Source organism: Carex rostrata, chromosome 2 (genome assembly GCF_964058835.1).
Source record: "Carex rostrata chromosome 2, lpCarRost1.2, whole genome shotgun sequence".
In the NCBI taxonomy this organism is placed as follows: domain Eukaryota; kingdom Viridiplantae; phylum Streptophyta; class Magnoliopsida; order Poales; family Cyperaceae; genus Carex; species Carex rostrata.
In genome coordinates this window covers 2,113,598-2,134,550 of record NC_135919.1, presented here as the reverse complement: position 1 = coordinate 2,134,550, position 20,953 = coordinate 2,113,598, and the positions used below count along the sequence as shown (strand labels likewise).

The window sequence follows — 20,953 nt, the reverse complement described above, 5'->3', positions numbered from 1 at the left end:
AATCTCAATTACCCAATAATTTAATTAATTAATTTAGTGAAAAGTAGGTTTCTTATGGACATAGTATCCTTTTCATGTTACCTTACAATATAATTTTCGTACAACCTGACCCCTGCCAAGATCTAGAAATTGCACCAATAGGATTATTGGAGGATTAATTTAAAACAAATTGCAAACCAGCTAATGAATAAAAAACAAATAGATGATTAAAGGGATAAGACAAATTATATACCTTTCTTAAGCTAATATATTATGTCTATGTGGATAAGACAACCTTTTGAGGTCTACTACTGTCATAAAAAAATATTACTAGGTCGAAAATGAGTAAATATTTTTTGTGTGAAAAATCACAGATTTTAAATCTGAATATATATTTTTGTGGATATTAAATAATTAAGTGGACTCGGAAAAATATTACAAGTTCTAATTAGATATGTTATTTTTCTCCATTCCAAAATTAACAGTCCACGCATAAATTAATCTGTAGGAAATGAATTATAACTTAATACATTTAAAAAATGGAAATTTAGCTATAACATTTAATTAATAGAAGCAGACTCGGAACATAGATGAAGTGAAACATGTTATGAATAAATATTAAATGTGTGGATGTCATTCATATTGTAACTCTCATATTAACCCTCAATTTATTTCCCCATTACTCCATGCATATTGATGCCCACTACTATTGGAATTCATTTCTCCATTTATTATTTGTTTGGTTTTCATTTACAATTTGTAGCCTATAAATAGAGGCATTGTAATCTTGTATTGTATATGCACGAGAAATGTATGAATAAAGATATTGCCATATTTTCTTCTCTATTTTGTTTATGCTTGTTCATCTTTATTTTATAACAAAATTTATCATAATTTTTAAAATTAAATAATTTTAAAACTTGCGGTCCTGTTGTAATGGTTTTGGATTTTGGTTTAATAATAAGGGTCTTAGATCAAGCATGCATCTGATTTGGGCTTCATCAGACTGGGTTTGGGTTTGGGTTTGATTGGAGGAAATTTGGGCTTTATTGGGCTTGGAATGAGTGTTTTTGGAGCTTTGACTTGACATGGATTTTATTCGGGTTGGTTTGGAATATATTTGGATTTAATTAGAATTATTGGAGGGTTAATTGGAGGTCTTTTGGACTTGATTTGGGTTTAAACTTGTTCTAAATTAATTTAGGAGTGTGTAGAATTTTATTTGGGTTGATTTAGAGTTGATTTGGGCTTATTCGGATTTGAATCGAGAAGATTATAGGCCGAAAGGGGCTCCAAAAGGACTTGTTTATTAGTTTTCTGAGTTGTCAGGTATTTTGTTGATAATTTGAGAAGCTCTGGGGTTTATTTGGTAAAATGACATTTCCAGGGGTTTGTTTTGAAGTTTTAAGAGCCACCGGCGCAGGTGTAAAAACTAAAAACTAAAAAGAGAGGCACTGTGCAGCAGAAATTGGGATTCTTCCAGGGTTATGCGTGCATAACACCTTAGTTTAAACCTGGAGACGCCAAGATTCGTGCCGGATTGACATCGGACAACGCTGCTTACATCAAACTTCGCGCGGCACCTACCTTGTTTCGATTCAAACTCCGCCTCCGGCACCTAACTTGTTCGGTTGGGTACAGGCTGTTGATAACTTTTTATAAAGAAAAAAAAAATCATAATATATGACTCCCTCAAATCATACTTGCCCAACTTCTTGTCTTTTCTGTTTAAGAAGAAAAATGAAACAAAATTATGGGATCTTTTCTGACTTTAGAAGATGAAACAAATAAATTACGATAGTATAATTTTATTCTATATAAAATAGGCTAAAAAGTATAAATAATTATTCAAATTATAAAAGTAAAAATTAAATTAGTTTAATTTTATTCAATAAAATAGACTAAAAAGTATAAATAATTATAAAAATGAGGAGGGTTCAAATGCCTCCACTTTTAAAAACTTTAACAACTCAAAATTTAAAAGTTAAAAGTCAAAATAAAACCGTTTCATATGACATTTCAATTTTGTTTTGTTTGTCATGAAAAGCTTTAAAAAACATACTAATGTGGATAATTTTTAGGTATGTCGATTTTTTTCAACTTATTAATTCACATAAAAATAAAATATGATAATTTTTTATGAGCAAATAAAAAAAATAATATAGATCACATCTAACGGTTTTATTTTAACTTTTAAATTTTAAATTTTGAGTTGTTAAAGTTTTAAAAAAATAGAGGCACAGTGAAGACATAAAAAATGGAGACATTGAACCCTCATCTATAAAAATTATGAAAATAAAAATCAAATTACTAAGTTTTATTTATAGAATCACTTCTAATTATACTATAGAGATCCGTTGACCGAACGTGTAATTATTGAATATACACAACTTGCTACACAGATAGACAAAGAGTGCGAAGCAGAGGATCTATACGTAGTCTTCTCTTGTTCACATGTCCACTTTCCTATAAAAATTTAAAGTTTTCCAATTGGCATCCTCATCACAGAAAGATCTATAGCCGGAGAGAAGAAGACAAGCGTGCTCTCTTATTGGGTATACTTCTCTATATTTTCTCTCTAATTCTCAGCATCATTATTTTTTTTTATATATACTAATTTTTATGTCTATTGTGGATCCTCCGATCGGTATGATTTCACAACAGATTCAGTGTATATATGCTTAATAGATGTGTTTCTGAATTGTTGTGTACATTAAATTTGTTTTTTCTCTATTTTTGTAGCTCATATATAGTAAATGTTACTTTAGACCTGTATACTTAGGCCGTTATCCATTACTAAGATTTAATTTCCGTTGAATTTGTGTAGATCTTTTTAAGATTGAATGATGACTTGACTTCTAGTTTAATTTCAATCTAGGGATTAAAGCTTCATGTAATTAATGTTACTCAAATGGTATTAATATTTTGATTAAAATATTTAATAACATAATTAATTTGCTCAAAATGAAAAAATAGTATTATTTATAAGCTGTATTTTGCTTACTAAAATGTGGCTCAAATTAAAGTTAGTTTAGAAAAGAAAGGGATCTCATATATATATAGTAGTCTCATAATATAAATATTGCTATAACCTTTGTTATTTATGTGGGAATTACCAATGAAGTTCTCTTTACAGTGTTTGTTGTCTTTTCTAGGAAGACAATGAAACCCTTTAATTTTTCCATTTAATTATCCGATTCATATCGCATTTGATAAAACAAATATGAGTATTTTTTTTTTTGTAAATTTATACGGATAAGAATTGTTATTTGCGTATCGGATAAGAATATGAGTTAGAGCTATATATTTTGTACCCGTTATACTATTAGGTTAATTAATAAAATAAGATTATATATGATAATTTTATATTTGTACATACAACTGTATAATTTTTATTATCATGATTAGTTTAATTTATACAACATTTTAATATATTTATTTATTTATTTATTTGTACATGATGAATTTTTTTTTTATATTAGTTACATACATGATGTATTTAATATATCTATTTATTAATTAAATTATACAAGCTATCAATTTATTCGATAATTATCTATTATTCGTTTTGTTATCCTCTATCTTTTAATACTTAACAAGTAATGATAAATTTTTATGGGTACGGGTATGGGTATGGGTATAAATATGTCTGCCTAGTTTCACCTCTACTTGTTAATTAGTTTCCTCGTCAAAGTGCTTCATCGATCGATTAGCATATCTGTGCATGTTCAATTAATCACATTCAACAATATTATTTTCAGAATAACTTATTGTGGATATATCGGGAAGAATGTCAGAAATGAGTGATGATGACCAGCAACATGAAGAGTGGGTTCTGAACATTGGAGATATACACAACAACCCGTTCTCCGATATTCCCACCGAATCATTGCAAGCATCAACAGACAGTGAAGAAAAGCCATCAATAGTTAGTTCTGATTTTCCAATGTTGGTTTATTTTGATCAGTGGCATCGGAATAATTACTATTTAATTAATTGGAGTAAAGAATGCGGAGCTTTGAAATTTGTCGCATTTATGAGGCGGTGGTTTGATCTCGACGTATGTTCATACCTTGAATACATCCAAAACAAGGAACATCTAGCCTGGGGCTACTACAATCACGGCCCCAAATTTTATGATAATAGTAATACAGTAGACAGAAAATTTTTCCGAGAATACCTACTGATGAATAGTTGCATCTTAGTATTTGCCATTCTTTTATTTCAAAATGTTCCGAATGGAATAGAAATTTTGAGTGGAACAAAAGAGAAAATGAGGGATCCAGAAGATCAAAGGTCCTTTGAGTTTTATATATTATACGAATATCTAATGAAAGATCCGATGCGCATCAAACTTCAGATGTTGAACATGAAGTACCAGATTCCGTGGTTTGTTGTCGAGTGTATGTATACAAACCATTCCAATTTAAGCGAGCTAAATCCAAGAGTGCACAAGTCCAAAGTGCACGGTGGTACCGGTACCCTCCCCCCTGGTGGCTTCAAACATCTACTACACATATTCCATTGGAGTCGAACCCCCGAAGGGATGTTTCTGGCAGAAACAAAAACATCGCAATCAGGGGCGGATCTACTGTAGCACAGGGGGGGTCAACTGCCCCCCGCTGGATTTTCAAAAATAGTACTAAAAATCTGTTTTTCGGACCTCTGCCCCTCCCTGAAATTCAAATTGCCCTCTTGTAACCCATTTTGGAATTCTAATAGACGGAACGGAGCCAATATAAACTCTGAGCGAAACAAATTAGCGGAGCCCAAATAGGCGCTGATCCCAAATAGCGAAAATTAGTTGAACCAAAATGTTTTTATTTTTTATTTTTTTTTTAATTCAAAGGCAGAGGCTGCCAAGTTGAACCAAAATGTTGATTTCAAATTCCCTATAAATGTTGAATTGTTGATTTTTTTCAAGTAATTTAGGATTTTTATTATATTGATTGGTATTTTTTTTTGTTATGTTGAATTGTACCCGATAAGCTATTGGGTTTGAATCCGATATGCTATTTGCATCCGATTATTGCCCCGTCCTGACAAAAATCCTGCGTCCGCCCCTGATCGCAATCCATAAAGAAGATGGGAGACTTCTATATACCAAGTGCAACAAACTTGCAATTATCTGAAACTGTTTTCCAAAAGCATGTGGCTGACTCCATTGATATGTCTTACTATGACAGGAGATTATCTGGAGAGATGCATTTAACACCCTGGCACCTTTTGCAATACAGCACTAAACTCTATAAAGAGTTGTTAACATTTGAACGAGTTTACGTGGACTGTGGGCTCCCTTAATTTCATGTCCTATGTTGCATGCATGGCGTGCTTGTTGAATACAGAAGAAGATGTTAGAGTATTGCGAGCTAGTGGTGTCATCCAAAGCATGATGTTTAACAACAATGATGTTTTGAGCTGTGTAAAAGATCTCAAAAGGATGATTGACAACAATGTCTATATGCCGAACGAGCTGGCCATTTTGGAGGAGAAGGTGATGGAACATAATCAAAGAAGTAGCTATAGAGTATATGGAGAGTTTAAGAGCCGCTACTGCTCGAATCCATGGATAATTATCTCCGTCATTGCTGCCATCTTCTTGTTTGTCCTTACTTTTATTCAAACCTTATACAGTACTGTTGAGAAATAGGATCTAGGATCTCAGATTAATAATCATCATAGATCTAGAAATAGAAGGCTAGGATTAAATCAAGGAAGTAAAGGGGCCTCCTTGCATATATTCAACAAATAGGTATACTGTACATAGGTACAAGGTACAAACGGTAACAAAACAGTAGCTTAGATGTTTGTAATATATATAGGAATGGAAACAGTGTAAAGAACTGATTTGAATGAAATAATTGTTTTCTCAAAATAATCTCTCCTCAGAAATTGCATAAATTCAACAAGTACACTTAGCTACTACAAACAATGATTGCACTAAGCTAAGTATACATCTTGTATCCTTAATTAATTAATTTTCTTTTATTTCATAATATCATGTATCCAATTTAAATTGTGTGTATACCAGTGGTTTATCTTTATTCAATTCACTATGTTGTGTTATCATGTATGTTGTACCTTTTTTCTCAATGTAATGTATTTGTTATTTTTATGTGCCTATTTGGGACCATGTATGATTTTTACCTTTGCTCATGTCGTACAATCAACTATTCAGCTATATATATATTCAAAACATCTATGCTCTAAGCAATCCAAAATTTTAAGATTGACATTTTTTTCAGGACCTCTATCTCTTCAATCAATGAAAAGAATGAAAATAGACAGAAAAAAAAAGGCCTTATAATTGCCTGTTACAACTACATTGTTCATTCCTCCTAGATACTACCTTGTACTAGTAAAGACATTGTAGACCAGTACGTTGCAATTTTTGACATCGGACAATGCGCCAAGATTCGTGCCGGATTGACATCGGACAATGCTGATTACATCAAACTTCGCACGGCACCTAACTTGTTTCGATTCAAACTCTGGGCAGCTGACAGGGGACCCCACCCTGTCAGTAGAAATTGAGTTTAATCACCGCTGAGGATGTTTCCCTGCTTCAAGATCCGTGCGAAGATTTAAAACTTTCTTCTCACCAGACTTTGAAAATGATTTTTCGACTCATAGCATACTTAAGACCTATACTATAGTATAGGCTTGGGTTTGGCATGAGTGTTTTTGGTGTTTTGACATGACTTTGAATTGATTGGGATTGGTTTGGACTATATTGGGATTTATTAATTGGATTTATTGGAAGGTTAATAAAATTGGATGTCTTTTGGACTTCATTAGGGTTTAAACTTGTTCTAAATTGATTTAGGACTCTGTAGAATTTTATTTGGGTTGAGAGAGTTGATTTGGGCTTGTTCGGGTTTGAAACAAGCAAATTATGGGCCGAAAAGGGGCTCCAAAAAGGACTTGTTTATAAGATTTTTGAGTTGTCAGGGACTTGTTTGTAAATCTAAAGGATCTGCTTGACAATTTGAGGAGTTCTGGGGTTTATGTGGAAAAATGACATTCCCAGGGGTTTGTTTTGAAGTATTTAAGAGCCGCCACTAGGGGTGAAAACGGGTCGGATATTATCCGACCGAATTCGGATTCGTATTCGAATTTTTCGGATTCGGATAGTCGGATACGGATAATTTGCGGATACGAATACGGATACGGATATGATTTATCCGGATACGGATACGAATTCGGTTTTAATTTCGGAAGCGAATACGGATACGGATTCGGATAATTATCCGAATCCGGATACGTTGATTTTTCGGATGTCCGAATTTTTCATTTTTCGGATAATTTTTCGAATATTCGGATACAAGTGGGGTCCGCTTGTAATAGAAATAGAGAGAGGAGAATTAAGAGGTGGAATCTATGTGGCCATCCGTGAGTGAGAAGTCATACCATGAGACCCCATCGTCATTCAAACAATATCTTGAATTTTTATTTCTCTTATTAAGTTAAATCTTAGATTTAAAAATCCATAATAAATTTTCAAAAAAACTAATAATCATTTTTTTAATTATTTTCTCATTTAATTAATTGAGTTTTGATGTAATTTATTGTTTATGATGGGTCATTTTATTTTTATTAAATAACACATTAGTTAATTAATTTTGTTCTGATTTCAAATGTGGATACTTGTTGTTTTACAATTAAAATTTTTAATTCACTCCACTAATGTTATACAATCTTGTTGTAATATATATATCCGAATTAGAAATTCGATTTATATCCGTATTCGTATTTGTATTCGACTAATATTTGATTCGTATTTGTATTCGATTAATATCCGATCCGTATTCATATCCGATTAATATCCGATTCGTATCCGTATCTGGAAAATAAAAACGGATAAGAATATGGTTTTATCACTATCCGATCTGTATTCGATCCGTTTTCACCCCTAGCCACCACGGACGTAGGTGTAAAAAGAGAGGGAAAAGTCTGAATAAATTGGGGTTCTTTCAGGGTTATGCGTGCATAACACCTCAGTTTAAACCTGGACGCGCCAAGATTCGTGCTGGATTGACATCGGACAACGCTTATTACGTCAAACTTCGCGCGGCACTAACTTGTTTCGATTAAAACTCCGGCCCCTGACAGGGGAACCCACACTGTCAGTAGGTATTGAATTTAATCAGCGCTGAGGATTGTTTCCCTGATTCAATATCCGTGCAAGATTTTACTACTTTCGTCGCGCCAGGCTTTGAAATTGATTGGTTTAAAACTAACTGTTCTACCCTTTCTGATCAGCTAATTTGTTTTTTATGGTTAATATTAGAACAAAATAAAAGGTTTATTTACAGAAAAACCTATCCCTCTGTGACCTGTGTCCATAGAACAATTTCTTGCATGGAAAAAGACGAAATGCCCCTAATTAAAATCATATATCACCAAAAACTGAACCGAAAATCGAATAAAACGCGAAAAAAAAATTGAAACCTATAATTTCTTTGTTTTGGGTGGGCGGATTTTTTTTTATTTGCTTCTTTGTGGTACCGAATCATTCCTAAATTATATCAGAATTATTACCGAATCACGAATTTTTCACCCCTTTCTCCCTCCGAATCGAACCCGAACTATTTATTTGTCACTATGCTTAAAATTGCATAATTATGCTAGAGGTGTTATTGACCCGTTACATTAATAGACCCACTGCTTTTGGGATAATTGATAAAGCAAACCTTTTTCTTTTCCACCTTTAATTAATTTTGAAAAAATAACAATGGAAGCTGATGTACATTCCTTTGGGAAGAGTATCTTGACGAAATTAAGAATATACTTGTAAAAGAAAATTGTAACAAATTACTTACAAGCAGTGTTTTAAAATGCAGCTGCATGGGCTGTATATGCCTATGCAGTCAGCAGCTATACTCAGAATAGTCATGCGGTCCTCCCATGCGGTTTTGAGTATGCAGTCCAAATATGCGGACATCCGGACTGAAAACGCGCATATGCGGACTGAAAAAGCACATATGCGGTCCGAATTTGATAATTTGATTGTATTTTAATTAGAATTTATGTGAAAAAACTATTATTGGTTATGTGAAAATAAATTCAAATATATGAATATGAATATATATAGGATCGGATGACACCCTTTTTTAGTAACATCAAATAACATCGTGCATTTCCAAAGTTTTCAAAGTCTAAACAGTCGATCCAAACCGTTCAACTTGATGGATATGTTAAAATGTGCTTGCAGATCAAATTTTACATTTTTCTGAATTTTTTTACTATTTATTAAGTATTTAACAAAATCGCTATATTCAGACCGTTGAATTTTTGTACCCATCTTAATAAATAGTAAAAAAATTCAGAAAGTAATATTGATAATTAAAAACTAAATTATGTGTTGTTTAACATATATATAACTTTTTAATTGAATTCTTAAACAATTAGAGACCTTGAGTGTAATTGATAATATGACAATAATCATGAATGTCATATTTTTGAAAAAACATTTAAATTACTTGATTAGCTAGTGAACCACAAAATATGAACTAAGTCTTATTATTTTTATAGAAATAATACATTTATTGAATAAATTATACTTATAATGTTATTTTAGGTTTAATCAAAAGTATCAAGATAATTTATTATCAAGTGAATGCTTCAGTTTAAACAACATGCAAATGTTGGTAAAGTTTTTATTTTTTTATTGTAGAGACATGAAATACAATCTTCCAACAAAGCAAATCCTTTTGTACAGCAATTTGCTACTTTATTTAAGATGTTCATACAAGTAAACTCTTTTCTGAAACTTATTTTATATATAAAAAGAAATCTAAAAGAAAACATGTAAGTTCTTCAATTTAAAAACATTGTATATGCTGATAAATCTTCTCTCAAAGCAATCTCCCTCAGCTTCTGCATTGCACAGCACTCTATCTGTCTTATCCTTTCCTTTGTCAAACCAAACATACTGCCAATCTCACTGAGAGATTTTCTCTCGGTACCAAAGATACCAAAACGATGTAGTATTACAGTTCTCTCTCTAGGTTTTAGAATATTAAGGCACTCATGTACATGCTGTCTCATCAGCAGCTTGTATACGGCAATGTCGGGTTGCTCTATAGTCGGGTCAGCAGTTATCTCCTGTACAAAATAAATGATTTTTGAAACTTTCATACTAATTTGCTCACGGTAAAACAGTTAGAATTTCATGTATACTCGAAAATTTCAAAATTACGTATTCCCCCCTTTAAAATTCATAATATCATATTTATCTTTCTAAATATCAAAAACTCACAAATTTACCCAATTTATTGACCTTTCTATCATAACTTATTTTAAATTTATAAAGTACCCATTGCACCCTTTATTAAAAAAATATATATACTTAACCTGCTTAAGAGAAACATTTACTTTTCTAATTGTTGATTTTGAAAGCAAGTGGTTCATTTTCTTACTAGTGACGAACAAACAAGCATATGCCTAAATGCCACTGTGCATGTGTCACAAGTAGAGAAATGAATCATTTGTCCTCGGAAACCGATCAGTTAGAAGATAGGACATTTTTCTTACACAAACTACATATTTTTTATTTTTTAATAGAAGGCAAAATGGGTACTTTATAAATTTAAAATGAGTTTTAATAGAAAAGTCAATAAATTGGGTAAATTTGTGAAATTTAGAAGTGTAAATATGATATTATGAGTTTTATAGGGAAAAATACGTAATTTTGAAGTTTTTGAGGGGTATACATGAAATTCCCCCTATTTGTTATTCTTTGCTTAACTACGGACAGAGAGATAATGATATTGCAGCAGTCACGTTGGGTACCAATGGTTGTTAGAAATGCTTTGAGTCGGTTGGATTTATGATTTAGTTTTTTCACAACCCGTCTTGTTAAAGCCTTACTTATTCCACTTTTGTTGTAGACTTTTTGTGTTTTAACACAAATTCTTAGCATAAAACTTCTAAGTGGTTTCGGCAATTTTAAAACTCAAGGTGTAGAAGTTTGAAATTTTCATTTTCAATTGGAGCTTTCATGAAATAAACTGAGCAAGAGAAATTACCTGGTAAGTGACAACCAGACCATGCCATATAATTCGTTTGTCCAGTGATACCGGTTCTCTCCCGTACCAAAGCACTTTTCTCAATTTCTGAGTTGTAATACCAACCCGCCTTGCAATTTCCTCCTCTTGTGGTGCACATCCTTCTTGAATGCATAATTTCTTTTCTTTTTTTATCTTTCTTAAAAGCTCAAACAAGCGCACCTGCCAAAATTTTAAACGAAATACAAGAAATTTTTTCTTATGCAAATCTTGAAAAAGAGGATGCCATTGACATTGCTTGAATATGCACTAGTGCCAGTTTTTGCATTAATTAAAAATTCAAGCAAATGAGAATTCATAATATTAAATACATACCGGCAACCGAATTGTTCGAGAGGTTTCTTGTATAGCTTTTCTTATGCAGTACTTGATCCAAAAAGTTGCATAGGTTTTGAATCTATGTCCTTTACTTGTTTTGAATTTCCTCAAGCCTCTCATCAACCCTTTATAACCCTCCTACAAAGCAGATTTTAATCAAGTTAAATTTAAAAATATATATATATAACTTCAAAAAAACGAAGAACATGAGATCTGTCAAACTTCTCAATTTTTCACAATTAAGAGGCTAGACACAGAATTGCATTTAGCAACCTTCAAGGTAGATGATAAAATGTTGCTAATATACAACATGAAGAAAAAAGCAAGGCACCATAAGACAAAAGTTATCTTACCAATAAAATATAGTAAGAGTGAGGCTATGGTACTATGCTTAGCGCATATTGGTCCGTACTACGGATTAATAGTTTCATTTTCAAAGTTCAAATAGTCAACCTAAACGGTTCAACATGATTTCCAGATGAATATAATTTTACCTTTTTTAGAATTTATTTACTATTTTTTTAGATAAGTAGAAAATCACTACTTTTGAATGGTCTAGAATATGTCGATCAAGTGATATTGTACCTATCTAAGAAAATAGTAGAAAAATTCTAAAAAAGGTAAAATGAGATCTACAAGTACATTTTCATATGGAGATCATGTTGAAGGGTTCAGATCGACTATTTGGACTTTAAAAATGCAGATATTGATCTGTAGTACGGACTAATGTGTGCTATACGTAATACAATAGCCTCACTCAAATCATAGTAATCTAAATGAAAAAAGAAGATAAATTAGTGAACCTGAACAAGGTCTTCTATGCCGATACCATTCCCGAGATGTTGTTTAGCAATATGCAACACAAGTCGGAAGTTGGTATGAACTATCTTCTCTAAGCTACACTTTCCTACTACAACACACAAATCAATATCCCGAGCGCTCATGCCAACAGTCCGGGCCAACTCAATTGGTATCGGTTCACGGTTAAATTGAGACTTGAACCTTTCTTTCGCTTCCTCTAACCTGATTAGATTCTGTTCTACTTCATTATTACGCAGTAGATCCCATAGTAGTGCTATTGAAAATGTGATATTTCTAACAGTATAGGGGTTGCTTTGACAATACCTGTATATTAGTAATTACTTCTTTCTCTTCCTCTCTTGTGAGAAACTTCCTATACTCAAAGCCCCAAGTGAAAAAACGAAGCGGGTCACTTGAATCCATGGATTTCTCATTCTTCTTGCTCAATTTCCAACACACAATGCTAGAACTGGAAATCTTATCATATTTTGGTATTTTTGTGACTTTACGCTTCTTCAGGCGTCTCTCCATCAGCCGGTTAGACCTCACAACTGTCACCTCAGTACTAATTGTTTCCTTGCATGATTCTATGTTTCTTTTGTCCCCACTGTGCTACATGGAAATAGGTCAAATTGTAAGACTGACAGCACTTGTGTTTATTGTTCGGAAAGTACATCAATTTCGTTCTTTATTTTCACTTTTTTTACTATAAATGCTATTTTGGAGAAGAATCTTGCTTTGTTGTAGTTTGTTGATTATTGAAGCAATTAATGCTTCAATACGAAAGCTTTGGACAAACCATTTATACATCAAAAAAGAGGTATCTTTACAGCAGAAAGTGAAATGTTTACTATAAATACAGGAAATTGACCTTGTTAAAAAAAAGAAAGAATTTTTTGTTAAACCAAAATATTACGAAGAAAACAGTAATGCACGGCATTGCCTAATCAAATTCCAGCACAAACTGATCATAAAAGTATTATCTGACTTTCCTAAAGTAATAAACAGAGAAAATGCAAAACATGAAACCTTAAGGCGGCAGATTTGTGCTTGAGACCAGCCCCCGATTCGGAAAGATTTGAAGCAAGAGATGGTGTCAGTTGACCTTTTTCGACATTCTCTGCAGTTGTTCTATCAGTTAAAGTAAATTCTCTTGGTTGCAACCTGAAAAGAAAAGGAGACGATGATAAAAAAATCCAACGGACCTTATTATTCCCTTCATATTATTGTAAATTGGAGCTTAATTTTTTTTTTATATGGATATATAACAAGCAATGTCCTCCTTTTTATTTCTGACTTCCATTAATTTTTCGGCATAATTGATCTATCAGATTACAGCTACCTAAGTATGAGCATGACTTTCTTAGTAGCATAAAATGCCACAGAGAAGTTTTCTGTAGGGTAAGAATAGGCGGTCCAATGGGCATCTGACAAGATTCGGTCCGAGGTGCATCAAGATTTGTGCGCATTTGATCCACACCAATCTAAATCTGTGCACACGAATCATGATGTGGATCGGACGGTTCGGACAGGTCATCGGACCGCCCCTGGTTCCTTGCAAAAGATGCGAACATAATAGTATGAGCAGACCATAAGAGATTTAAATTATCAGAAGGTAAGAGTTTACCAGTATAATGAATTAGACTCAACATCCTCCAAATGCAGCTTATCTGCAGTTGCCTGGAGTAGTTATACAGAAAAAATCAATTGAACCTTGCAGACCCAAAAAGTATAGCAAGAGAACCCAAAGTATATTACCAGTATCTTAACATTAGCATTTACCAGTTTAAATATTTCGTCCTTGGATAAGCAGTAACCTTTATAAGTTTGACATGATTCTTGTGTAATGACTGATCTGGGAAAATTGCCAACTGCAGTAAAGGAAAAAAAACAAAATTAACAAATTGATGATAAATCAAACCAGAGAGACGAGCTGTGTGAAAATTTTAGGAGTACCTGATATAGGTATCTGATTTCTTAGATGGTTTCTAGGTTTAGAGGGAGGCAAAGGGGTGGAAAGGAGGCTCCTTCCAGTCTCCATTAGACGACCGTAGGAGGTGAACAGAGCAAAAAAAAAAAAAATCTTTATACAATCAAAAGCTTGTAATTTGATTGGCGCAGGAGGTGACAGTCACTGATAGTGATAAGGGCGCGTTTCCTTTGGTTGAGAAGCTCCCATTGAAGTAAGATCACCTAAGCTAACTCAAATTTTGAGTTTAAATCCAAACCGTCCAATCTGCTTTAGCACGAATATTAAAGGATCCCTTATAATCCACATAGGATCGGATTGGCCCGGATATAAACTCAAAATTTGAGTTGCTCCAGAGGATTCGGTCTCGTATGGGAGCAGCGGTGGGTCTGATTTTTCTGTTGCTTTCTGTTTTGAGCGAAAGGTGAGAACGGACAAATGAAGACTGGGACCTACAAAGTTTTGTGGAATTGTAATGTGAGAAGGAATATATCACATGATTCACATCCACATTCAATTTCATTAAGTACAGAGAAGTGATACGGGTAAGGCCGCAGAAGACACACCACCTTCACCAAAGTAAAATCTTCTTGTCCGAATCGATTGAGGACAGTGGTGTCACTGTGTTAATTGGGCCGTCTTTAGATCCGGCCCGCGAGCCCGCATGAATTTGTCTTTTGCTTTGTTCAATTTTCTGATCTGGTATCCAAGAGACCAAGACAATACACACAGGAAAGAACTTGTGTTAAGTTTTTTTTTTTTTTTTTATATAGTTTTTTGAACTTTTTAATTTATTTTAGATAAGACAAGGGTAAAGTCATTGAATTTAATTGTAGATATTCACAAAAAAATTTCATTCATATTTTGAATATGTGACTCTCATAAAGAAAATATTACCTTAGTCACTGAATAAAAAAAAAAAATTCTTATCGCCTTTCAAATTTTTAAAAATATACTTTTCATGATTTATATTTCCAAAATTATATATATCTTGTTAATTTTATATTAATAGCACGGCGTATATAAAAAAATATTATTCAGTTTTACTCTAATTAATAGCACGGAGTTAAACAATAATCTTACTTATTATTAATAATTAACCATATATATACAATCAATTGAGCCAAAATTGTTAGTTCATCATAGATCCATAATTAACAAAATAAAAAAACTAACCGCAGTATATTTATCTGACTCAATATATTTATCCTCTAAAGAAATAAAACACATACTGAAGCACTATCTATATTTGATCAAAACCTATATATTCTTGTACACTTTTAATTTTTCTGCAATACAAATATGAACTAACAAAAAGTATTTAAGGAGATGAACTGAGTAATTGTATGATTTCTTCATTACATAGCCATCTTATATATTGCTTAAAGCACGGGGATTAGAATGATCGATTATTCTAAAATTAAAATCATTAAACTGAAATAAGAAAATTATTGTTTGTTTTAAAAAATAGTACATGTTTTTCTAAATTTTGAATCTGTCCTTGGGAGTTTCTTCTCTAGTTATTTTCTTTATTTATTGAATTGAGGATACACAAGCTCTAGATCTCGAAACAGGTCGGTGTTTATTGAAGGCACAAGCGAAGGTAAATTAACTTTGTGAGTTGTGACTATTTTGCTTGAAGAATTTAATTATCGAATTGAACTTGTGAGCTCTTGAATTTCTGTTTTGAGAATCGGTCATGGTTTGGTGCTTGAAATGTTGAAAACCTTACTATTGAATTGTGAATTTTTCGCTTAGTTCGAGATGTCGCTCAAGTCGGTACCTAATTCTCTTGTCAATTGAATTGTTCATCTAGCTAGGTATTACTATATTTATTGTTTTGTTATATGTAAATGAATATAATTTATTACAACTTTTAATGAAAGCATAAGTCTTGTATTTACAAGAGGTTTTTATTTTATTGAAATCATATGTAAAATAAATCAGGAATGGTGCCATTGTATTCTTAGTTTTGATTCCTCTTCAATTAGAAAATTACATTTTTTTTTTCTGAAACAATATGATATACATATTTTTTTTCCTTTTTTTTAATAAAGGGGAAAGTGGGTATTTTATAAATTTATTATGACTTCTAATAGAAAAGAAAATAATATGGGTAAATTTGTTAGTTTGTGAAATTTGGAATGGTAAATATGATACTAACTTTAGAGGGGAAATTGTTTACATGGATCAAAGTATTGCTATATTAACATTTTCTAAAACTATATAGTAGTCTAAAAATAGATTTTGTATTAAGTATTATAAATATATGTAAGCAGGAGATGAATTGTATGAAGAGAAAAAGAACGTGAATGAAATAGTTTCTGTTTTTGAGCAGTTTAATTAGATAATCAAATATTTTCTTTGTTCATGTGCAGAGAAATAAACTTGCATAGAATGGAGGCGGTTGATATAAGCATAGCAAAATATGCAATGAATTTGGTAGTTAAAGCAGCAAGAACAGCTATCAGAGATCGATGAAATTGGTTTACTGTTAGGGGTGCAAAGAGAGTTGTTATATATAAAAGCAGCCCTTGAGATGATGCGAGCATTCTTAAATGCTGCCTTAATAGAAGATGTGAAGGGTTCTCAGATGGTAACCACATGGATCAATCAAGTACAAGAGTTGGCATTTGATGTGGAGTATTTTCTTCATGAGGCTTCTGATCACCTAATGAAAAAAAGTTGCCTATCTGTCATGCGCTCGGTGAAGAAACGGGACCGTATTGTTAAGAAAATCAGGTGCTAAAAACTAGAATCATAGAAGTGAGTAAGAGAAACCAGCGGTATAACCTGATTAGCAAGATAAATGGTGGCCCCACATACAATGAAAATGATGCCTATACCAGATTGGTTGGTAATGTAGAAGATTTGCTTGTTGGTCTAGATGAGCCCCAAAAAGAATTGGTTGAGCTTATTTTGAAGGAGCACGTAGAACTTAGAGATGACGAGTCTTGAAAAGGGAAAGTGATATCAGTTGTAGGAACGAGTGGTCTCGGAAAAACCACTCTTGTAAGAAAGGCCTATGGATGCCAACAACTTAGAGATCACAAGTTTAAATGTTTTGCTTGGGTCACTGTTCTACATCCTTTCAACACGGAAGAATTCATAGAAAGCCTCGCTAAGCAAATCCCGTCTGATGTCCAAGAGCAATTACTCAGTAGATCAATAACAGAAAAGGTAACTGACTATCTAAGAGATAACAAGTACTTGATTGTACTAGATGACCTGTCTAGTTTGTCCGAATGGGAAAAGATAAAAGATGTGTTACCTATGGGCAATGAAAGCCGAATCATAGTAACCACACAATCAAGGCTTCTGGCCGAATCTATATCTCACCCAAATGACAATATATATCAGATCAAGGAACTTCCAAAAAATGACGCTTTTGATCTATTTTGCAAAGTAGTGTACACGAAAGATGATCAGGCCGAGGAAGTTTGATCCAACCATCACAAATGAGCACAATTAATTATTGTCAATGGAGATGTTAAAAGATGTGATATTCATGACATGATGTACCAACTAATTCTTTCAAAGGCTGTCGATTTGAATATCGTTTCACTGCTAAAAGATGAAAACCTCATAACCAAGGGAGATAAAGTGAGGCACCTTATCATCACTGGTGGACCATGTAAATGGGACAAAGGCGTCGTGGCAAATGTGAAGTTGTCCCAGATGCGATCAGTATCCATCTTAGATATGATCATAAAATGAAGTTGGTAAGAGTGCTAGATCTAGAAGGCACTTTGGATTTGAATAACCGGGACTGAGGAGTGTCGGCAAGCTTCGTCATTTAAAGTACCTAGGTCTTCGGGGGACAAAAATTACAAAACTCCCGGATTCATTGTGCAAACTTAGTGAACTTGAGACACTTGATATTAGAAACACGGCTGTAGTCCAACTACCTATTGGATTTACTAAGCTACTGAAATTAAGCTATCTACGTGCAGGACTTGATCTCTATAATAACCCCCGGCATATTGAACTAATTACGGGAATAAACAAGTTTATGAGAGGATCATTTGGGGTGAGGGTTCCTCGAGGAATAGGTGAATTAACATCCCCAAATATTCTTCGCACGATTGATATTGGTCGAAGCAAGGGTTTAGCAAAGGAGATTCAGAATCTTACCAACCTAAGAAAGTTAGCATTGAGTGGTTTCACTAAGGAGAATGGGAAAACATTAGCAAAGGTGATTGATGAGCTTAAGCACTTACGGTCATTATTACTTAGAGCAGCAGATGATTCAGGGCTCAGTTGTTGCTTAGAATCTGTTTCTTCCCCACTCACATATCTTGAAAGCCTAAAGTTGTACAGCTCTCTTGGTGAATCGCCTGTTTGGATCAATTCTCTAGAGAATCTGAAGAAGATGCACCTCAGAAACACTTTCCTAACCGATCGAGATATGAAAGCCATTGAAAAGTTGCCCAATCTGAAGATTGTCTATTTGTTGGGGGGCTCGTTTAAAGATGTCAAGGAACTATGCTTTGGTAAGGGTTCATTTCCAATGTTGCAAGTATTGATTCTTGAAGAATGGATCGAGTCGGTGTCAATTGAAAAGACTTGAGTAGCTAAAGATTCGCAAATGCAGTAGCGTCGGGGTAGTGTCGGGGTTGGAGTTCCTTATACAACTCAAGGAGATGGAGGTGGTGGTGTCTGAGAGTGAGAGTGATAAAATGTTTGTGAGCAACATGCAGGAGCAACTCTAGTTGCTTCCAGAAATACCCAACCTCAGGGTGATTAAGAGATGAAGCTCGTTATATACATAATGCAAGTGTTGAGTTTCGAATAAATTAAGGGAACTATATATTGTTATTTTCTTCATTTTATTTTGTCTAATGTATTTTTCTTTTGTTGGTTTGTAATAAATTGACATGATAATTCTTGACTTATGTTCCTATTATGTTTTACCTCTATGGGACAAGGGAGATAAAGTGAGGCACCTTATCATCACTATGTACTCCACACCATCCATTTATTTATTTATTATTATTGCAGTATAAATGGTGTTTAGTTTTAAGAGAGCCTGTAGGCCTCTTAAAAAATAGGAAGCTGATATGAGTACCCGCGCTACAGTATCCGCACAGTATCAACACCTAAACTGCCATAATTACTTCTGAGGACCGCAACTGTTCCAGATCTGTAACTTTTTTTTTAATATTAATAGTCAAATATTGAAGTATGTAGTTCAAAGAACACAAGTATTAATATCTATATAGTAAACAATGTAAATGATAACTTCATTATTTTTAAATAATCATACCCGCACCTTTTTTTGAAATTTCTGACGTCGTACCCGCACCTAAACTGTCATAATTGCTTGTGGAGACCGCAACCGTTCCATATATGTAACTTTTTTTTAATAGTAATAATCAAATCTTGAAGTATGTAGTTCAAAGAACACAAGTATTAATATCTATATAGTAAACAATGTAAATGATAAATTAATTATTTTTAAATAATCATACCCGCACCTTTTTTTGAAATTTCTGACATCGTACCCGCATTAGGAACCACTCAAATAGTGGCGTACCCACATTAGGAACCACTCAAATGGTATCTATAATTACTAAATGAAGTATTTATATCTATACTACGTTGTGCTTATACCAATCTCAAAAAGTGTTTATAACTATACAGTTATCATAAAAATAATAATTCACATATCAATTATCTTGGATAATTCATATCCTTAAAACACATTTAGATCAATATCCATTCTAATATTGAACAATAAAATGAAAATTATTTATCAGTTCAACATTTTATATCTATACTATGTTGTGCTTATAGCAATCTCAAAAAGTATTTATAACTATACAATTATCATAAAATGAAAATTATTTATTTTGTATGCACAAACCATCTCAAAAATACACATTTAGATCAATATTCATTCTGATATTGAACAATAAAATGAAAATTATTTATCAGTTCAACATTTTATATATTACAGATGGAAAGTATTAATATCTATTATAAGTAATGCAGATATATATCCAATCAAGTATTAACATAAATGTAACAAAGTATTAATGCCTATAATGCCAAAAAGAGGTGACGAGTAGAGGAAGCATGCAGACGGAAGCTGGTGAGGTAGAGGTAATTCGGGTGGCAGAGGCCGTCGACACGATCTGAGAATTTTTTATTTCTCTAGAAGCGGATCAGATTGGGAGCCGATTTATATCGCTAATGGAGGTGGGGAAAGAGAGAGAGAGAGAGTCTATTTTAGAAAGTTGACTGAGTTGGAAAATATGCGGGTAGGATATGAAGACGGAGGTGTGGGTACTAAAATGATTATTCTAAAAAATATCCTGTAGGCCTTCAATTTTGACTATTTTAGCTCAGTTGCCCTCAACTCAAGTCAAGAGTGCACTCAATTCAACAAAAACACCTACTATTTGTGAAATAAACCAGGTTTTTGGTCCACATATTATACACAGTGTACCATGATTGGCATGGGTTATATTATACAATTGTCACATCAAATATAGAAATACATCCTAATAATAATAATCAGATAATCAGAAAAAAAAAAAAAAAAAAAAGGTGTCTATATATCGACTAAAAACTTTCACATTTGACCGCTTAACTTAATACTACATAAATTTGCAAAATTATAAATTTTGCAAGTAAACACAATTAATGAAGTATGCCGGTTTAAACAGTGTGGATTCGTCATTTGAAGTCCATTTTATAGGTTTTGAAATTAGTGATATATAAACTGAAATAACATACTAACCAGACTTCTTTTTATTTTGTATGGGTGAATCCAAAACAATGTTCTTATTTCTCATATTTTTCTGGTTTAACG

At 32.9% G+C, this 20,953-nt stretch overlaps 1 protein-coding gene across 2 annotated transcripts; it reads right to left on the bottom strand.

Annotated features, from left to right (window-relative positions):
* Positions 1-9,766: 9,766 nt before the first annotated feature.
* Positions 9,767-14,284, bottom strand: LOC144568537 (RNA polymerase sigma factor sigF, chloroplastic-like). 2 transcript variants are annotated; one of them, XM_078318902.1, is made up of 9 exons: positions 14,124-14,284; positions 13,950-14,038; positions 13,795-13,847; positions 13,197-13,331; positions 12,492-12,774; positions 12,170-12,400; positions 11,364-11,504; positions 11,010-11,210; positions 9,767-10,086 (listed from the first exon to the last, which is right to left on the bottom strand). In XM_078318902.1, exons 1-9 carry the CDS (start codon positions 14,206-14,208, stop codon positions 9,799-9,801), a joined length of 1,506 nt encoding a protein of 501 aa, XP_078175028.1. In that variant the 5' UTR covers positions 14,209-14,284; the 3' UTR covers positions 9,767-9,798. The 2 variants fall into 2 exon arrangements, with proteins under 2 accessions (XP_078175028.1, XP_078175035.1); XM_078318909.1 differs by lacking the exons at positions 13,795-13,847; positions 13,950-14,038; positions 14,124-14,284 and adding an exon at positions 13,510-13,770.
* Between the last annotated feature and the right edge of the window lie 6,669 nt (positions 14,285-20,953).

Coding starts and splice junctions, on each gene's coding strand:
- LOC144568537 (XM_078318902.1), bottom strand. CDS start 14,208: ATGGAGACTGGAAGGAGCCTCCTTTCCACCCCTTTGCCTCCCTCTAAA. Junction 12,401..12,491: donor AAGTAATTACTAATATACAG/GTATTGTCAAAG, acceptor GAAGTAGAACAG/AATCTAATCAGGTTAGAGGA. Junction 11,211..11,363: donor CTCGAACAATTCGGTTGCCG/GTATGTATTTAA, acceptor AAATTTTGGCAG/GTGCGCTTGTTTGAGCTTTT.